We start from the raw sequence: 6,341 nt of genomic DNA on the forward strand, positions 1-6,341 counted from the left end.
GCACATTCAAAAGATAACTTACCTGGCATGTCGGTAATAAGCCTTGTTTGGCAGGCCCCTCACCCTTCGCTGGTAACCCACCTGCTCCCAATCTGAGTCAAGATGAGGTTCGGTTTGTCTTTCCAGACCACCTCCGTCCACACTAGAGGGAGGGACAACACGGATTTCTAATCTCCCAGAAAAAGGCCCTTTTCATGGTCCATACATCTGGGATGGTGGGGGACAAGAAAAACGTAGTCAGGAAGTCTTAAATTAGGGTCCCTGACACTGAGGCCTATGGGACGCAGACGAAGGACACAGTCTGAACAAGAAACCTGAGACCCAGGGGCATGTGGAAACAGAAACGCTGTGGGCAGAAATGATCTCTTGGACGTCCACCCCTTGACTCCAGACAGGCAGAAGATCTTGCCTGTGAAGCAGGTTTAGGGGCTCTCAGATTTCAAGAAGCTAGATTAGGTCACTCCCAGGCTGTCCTTTTTTTCCACAAAACTGCCCCACCCCTCTGCCCTGCTGACAAGCAGGAGCTGTAGTTGTCGCTCAGTGGGTATGCCCAGGGTGGGAGAGGCATATGTTGAGTGCAAGCTCTGCACTCTGTCCTAGAACAATTGCCAGTGCAGTAATTTCTCCTCCCTGCCTCCCCATTTTAGGGTTTTTGCCAAACTATTTACTACCTCCTTATGAGGAAGTGGTGAACCGACCTCCGACTCCTCCCCCACCGTACAGTGCCTTCCAGCTCCAGCAGCAGCAGCTGCCTGCACCTTGTGGTCCTACGGGCGGCAGCCCCCCAGGCGCCGACCCCCCCAGGGGCCCCCAGGGCGCGCAGAGCAGTCCCTTGTCTGGGCCCAGCAGAAGCAGCACGAGACCCCCAAGCATCGCTGACCCTGAGCCCTCCGACGTGCCCACCGGCACAGCAGCCACCAAAGCCCCCGGGATGGAGCCCAGTGGCTCTGTGGCTGGCCTGGGGGAGCTGGACCCTGGGGCCTTCCTGGACAAAGATTCCGACTGTAAGGAGGAGCTGCTGAGAGACTACAGCTCCGAGCAGGGCAGCGCCCTCCCCGATAGCAAAGACAAGACGCCTGGCAGACACCGCCGCTTCACGGGTGACTCGGGCATTGAGGTGTGTGTGTGCAACCGGGGCCACCATGACGATGACCTCAAGGAGTTCCACACGCTCATTGACGACGCTCTGGATGGACCCCTGGACTTCTGTGACAGCTGCCACGTGCGGTCCCCGGGCGACGAGGAGGAAGGGCTCTGTCAGCCCTCCGAGGAGCAGGCCCGAGAGCCCGGGCACCCCCACCTGCCACGGCCCCCCGCCTGCCTGCTGCTGAACACCATCAATGAGCAGGACTCCCCAAACTCGCAGAGCAGCAGCTCTCCCAGCTAGAGCAGGCCCTGCCTGCACCTGAGAACTTGGCAGAGCAACCAGGGTAGGGGAGCCCCCTGAGAGAAGCATTAAATGACTTTCAGAGAAAGTGGTACAGCCACTTCCTTCTTCGTTCCCCTCCCCACCGCCCGCTCCTGCATTTTCCTCCATCTCCAGGTACAGCTTGGGGAGTGGATGCCTCTCCGCCCACGGGAGCACAGTGTCGCGGAGGGCTGAGAAGTTGGTTCGTTCTGTGACTCATTCCTCATCCCCGACCCTGTCCCCTTTCTTCTCTTTGCAAGTCATGTCTCACTTACCCACTTGGGTCAGAGAGATGTGTGTTTCAGAAGCCCCCAAGGAGGGGGCTGAGACTGTGCCCTGAGGTGACTCTTGGTGGTGGAGTGGGTCTGTGCCCTGGTGTTCGTTTCAGAGAACTTTGCTGTGTCTCGGTCTGGGAGGGGTGGCAGGTCTCAGCCCTGGGTGAAGAAGGAAGCCCACGGCGCCCCAGGGATCGTTACCCCTTGCTGCCAGTGTCTGTCTGCAGAGCCAGAACTGGGCTAGCCCTGGGAGATGATGAGGGCTGACAGGCAGTTATGAGGCTGGTAGGAGGCTTACTGCTCTCTCAGATTCCAGGTGACGGGGTTGATGTACCACCGTGCATCCCTGAAGGGCCCTTCCCAGTGGGTTCTGGCTGGCCACAGCCCGGCTCAGTATGGAACATTCTCTCACCTTCTTTGGGGTTTCTCTTTAAACAGCAACAACAGCAGCAACAAAAGCAAGCTGAATACAAGAACTTTACCAGCGGGCAGGCAAGAATTCTGTTCTGGAAAGGGGAAGTTTGTGGCTCTGTCCCAAATTGACCTTCAAAGAACCTGGCTGCCATTGAGCTAGGAGGAGGTGTTTTGTGTGCAGGCATGGGCCTGGGTGGGTGGCAGGGTGGGAGTCAGGGGCTGTCTCTGGAACTTCTGTGGGAGCACAGGAGAACCTAGGCCATGGAGGTGGATCTGGTGCAGCTTGCTGCATCTCTGCCCTCTGGTCTGTGCCTATAGGTGACCAGGGTCTTCCCCAACCCAAACACACAGCCCGCAGGCCCTTGTGTGTCTCACTGTTCCATATGAACAAAGGGGGCTACAGGTCCTAAGAGAGGGCAGCCCCATAGCCTGGCTTTTACACAGTATTTTCTCTTGATTCTGAATAAGTTCTTCTGTTGTGTTGTTTTTGTCTTTATTTTTAAACTGACCACTTGGAAGAAATGGCTTGGTTATCTGTGGCTTTCATGCCCTTTCCCCTGCCTTATCCGCAGCCCCCTTTGTGAGTGGGGTGGCTAACTTTTGTAGCCTATGTAAACAGCCCAAGTGGCCCAGGTAGGAGGGTGAAGGCAGTAGTCTGGAAGGACTGCAGGATCCTTATTACTGTAGTTTGGCTTCAGATAACCAGTTGAGCTTTGATAGGAATAACCTGATGGAGAAAGCAAACAGCTAAAACTCACATTCCCTGTCCAGTGCTGTTCATATGAAGAGTTTGGTTCTTCCCCCACTCTTGAACGATGATATTCACGTTAGGCATTGAGGTTACAGTAAGAAAGGAGAAAAAAATATATATATATGTACAAAAAATAGACAAATCCAAGGCTGTGAGGTGAACGAACGAATGTCTGAGTTTGGAGTCCACAAAACCAAAATCCATGTTGAACAAAGTGAAGTCTGTGTACAATGACTTTTTGGATAACCTGTGTGTGTGTGTGTGTGTGTGTGTGTGTGTGTGTGTGTATGTGTGTGTGTGTTGTGTGAGCCCCTAGCCCTGTTTTCCTGTGAATATACTTTGAATGGCAGCCATTGTGCTCACATCAACCACACTTTGGAGCAGATATGGCCCTCTCAAGGTAATTTATTTTACACATTTACTGTTTACTGAACAAATGTCTGACTGTGTACTCGAGTGTATCCAGCAGCATTGTGATGGCAGCCCCCCATCCCCATCCCCCAATCCCCCCACATCTGCCAGATATAACTGTGCTCGATGTAGAGGCTTTTCTCTACCCATCACTGCAATTTGCACATTGCTCCGTGGACACTCGGAGGCCTGTGTTCTGTTCCCTATAAGTGGAAACATGCTCTGAACCTGTCTGCATCCCTTGGCTCCTCCTGGCTGGCCCTCAGTATCAGCCCCAGGGGGTGTTCAAAACCACTCAGCACGGAAGGCAAAGGTGGGATTTCAGGTAGAAGCTTGATTGGATCTTCAGTGATGAGCTTGGACTAGCTGTGGCTCAGACGTTGTCCCTGCCCGGAATGGCCAGGAGAGTTTGGCAGACACCGCAGTGCCGTAGGGCTTACCTCTCTCTGCCGAGGTCCGGCGTATGCAAGCAAGCCTGTGTGGGACAAGAGTGGGCGGGAGTGTGTCAGCAGCCCTCAGATGCCTTTCCTTCCACTATTTTTTTTTTTTAATAAAATCCCAAACAACTCACTGAAGTCTCAAAGGAGATGAAATTTTACCAAAATGAATCCTGCTTCAGTTAACTGATCAAATGGATGAATTCTGGCCCTCCCAAGTTTCCTTCCCCAGCTGGAGCAGGGCACTGGTCTGCGTGTTAACTGTTGGGTTCACTACAGCGTCCTGCCCTATAGGCTTGAGAAGAAGACCGCAGCCGCTGGAGCCAGGCCTGATTCCAGCCATCATAGTCTGGCCGCTGCCCATGGGCTCCCCTGCTGGGAGAGAGGTACAAAAGGGAGCTGAAAGGACTCGGTAGGGGGCTATGGAGATTTGACTTAATCTGGTTTTCCAGGTGAAGGAGGAGGAAGGGGTTGGTCTGGTTGAGGGTTTGGTGCTACAGTCTGAAGATTTGCAAATGCTAACACATTCCTGTGTGAGGCACATCACCATTTGTCAGTTATTGTGAATATGTGTATTTTAAGCAATAAGATTCAGCTGGTCAGACTTTTCTGGGCAGTCTCGGTGACGCATTTCCTGTGCTGTGATTGTTCTGAAGACAGAGTGGCTCTAACCACTGTGAGAAGCCCAAATAAAATTGATCCCAAAAATGCAATTGTTCTTTTTTCTTGCAGCACCTTGTTCCTTCTCCCCCCTCCCTCAGACTTCAGGGGTCATACCCCAAGATTCCCAACCACAAGCACTTTTCCCTTCACACAGGCTGTGAAAAGACACCTAGCAGTTGAGGACAGGCCCCTGGCCCCAGTGGAGACCACGGGGCCAAGGGCAAGGTGGGTGATGCTCCTGCTGAGGCCACGCTTTGTCTGGAGGAGTTTTCTCCAAACCCTCTCTCTGTCAAGGGTATATTTCTGAAGTCTGGAATACTTTGTAAAGTCCCACAAACAGGTTAAAAATCAGATGCAAAAAAGGTAGAAATGAGTTCTGTTAGATACCTGGAAGCTAAAATGGCATTTGGAGAAAGCAAGCACCCTGTGAGATCTCTTAATGACGTGATAAAGCCCCCCCCCCCCCCCCCCCCCCCCCCCCCCCCCCCCGCGCCAGGCTGGCTCAGTCAGTAGAGCATGGGACTCTTGATCTCAGGTTTGTGAGTTTGAGCTCTCACGTTGGCTGTAGAGGTTACTTAAAAATAATAAAAAATCTTTAGAAAAAAAATGTGATAGAAACTGGATCGGCCCTGGAATTTGATGCACAAAACATGTATTATTGAGCCTCCTACTTTGTGCCCAACACTGTACCGGGTGGTGGGAAGAATGCAAAAGAAAGAAGACAAGACCCTTGCCCTCTGAAGTCAAATTATAGGCATGAAGACCAAACATCCACGTGAAATAGTTAACAATGGGGGGGGGGGGTGCCTGGGTGGCTCAGTAGGTTAAGCATCTGCCTTCAGCTCAGGTCATGATCTCAGGGTTCTGGGATTGAGCTCTGCATGGGGAGGGTGTCTCTTCTCAGTAGGGAGTTTGCTTCTCCCTCTCCCTCTGGCACTCCCCCGGTTTGTGCTCTCTCGCTCACTCTCTCTCAAATAAATAGAATCTCACAAGTAAATAAAATCTTAAAAATATATATGCTTAACCCCTGCCCCCCAAAAGAAAACCCAATAGGAGATAGAGTAAGATGAAGTGAATGGTACAGATTCAGGGAATCTTAGGCAACCACATGTAGGGGCTTGTATGAGGTCTTACATACCAGGCAGGGACCTGAGAATGGTTTTTAGGTCTTGTGGGAAGCCACTGGTGTGCCAGCTTCTGCCATTGTGGGCCAATCATTCTTTCCTAAGACTCACTATCTTTTCCCCTCCCTGCATAAGACTGTCCTCTTAGAACTTTGAGTCCACTGTAAATCCCTGCTCTAAGGGAAGGAATAACCTTCTACCTCTGCCCAGGAAGGGGAACACTGCCACCCAGCACAACCTCTTGGATGGCCTGCAGGTGGGCAAAGCAACACAATGTGCACATCTTGGAAGCTTCCCAGAGGGCGTTCCTGCTTCCCCAAGTGGAATGCTCCCTAATGGGCCAGCAGGGGATGCTGACAGCATTGCCTTCTCTAGTCCCTGGCCTTACCCTGCAGTCTACACTTACCTGAAAGCCCAGGCCCTGCCCCCATCTTTGCCCCTTGGTCAGAGGACACAATTCTGGCCCCTCAGTGACTCTAGTGAGATGGTTGCTGCCTGGTTCCTTCTAAACCATTGGGTTCCTCCAAGAGGAACCCATAAGCTCAGAAGAACCATTAACATCTAGAGACAGATTTGTTCTAAAACCCTGGGAAGGGCAGCCCAGGTGGCTCAGCGGTTTAGCGCCGCCTTCAGCCCAGGGCATGATCCTGGAGTCCTGAGATCGAGTCCCACGTCGGACTTCCTGCGTGGAGCCTGCTTCTCCCACTGCCTGTGTTTCTGACTCTCTTTCTCTGTGTCTCATGAATAAGTAAATAAAATATTAAAAAAAATAAAAATAAAACCCTGGGAAATTGGGCAGCCCGGTGTCTCAGTGGTTTAGCGCTACCTTCAGTCCAGGATGTGAATTTGGAGACCTGG

General features: G+C 52.2%; 1 protein-coding gene across 3 annotated transcripts in view; it reads left to right on the forward strand.

Annotated features, from left to right (window-relative positions):
• Nucleotides 1-4,409, forward strand: part of WBP1L (WW domain binding protein 1 like) — a 66,597-nt gene extending 62,188 nt beyond the window's left edge. For all 3 annotated transcript variants that reach the window (XM_038578654.1, XM_038578655.1, XM_038578656.1), the window contains exon 4: nt 648-4,409. In XM_038578654.1, the coding sequence (XP_038434582.1) occupies nt 648-1,387 (740 nt within the window). In that variant the 3' untranslated portion in view covers nt 1,388-4,409. The remainder of the gene's footprint in view (nt 1-647) is intronic.
• The last annotated feature ends 1,932 nt before the right edge of the window (nt 4,410-6,341 follow it).

The sequence above is a fragment of the Canis lupus genome, chromosome 28 (genome assembly GCF_011100685.1).
Source record: "Canis lupus familiaris isolate Mischka breed German Shepherd chromosome 28, alternate assembly UU_Cfam_GSD_1.0, whole genome shotgun sequence".
Taxonomy (NCBI): Eukaryota; Metazoa; Chordata; class Mammalia; order Carnivora; family Canidae; genus Canis; species Canis lupus.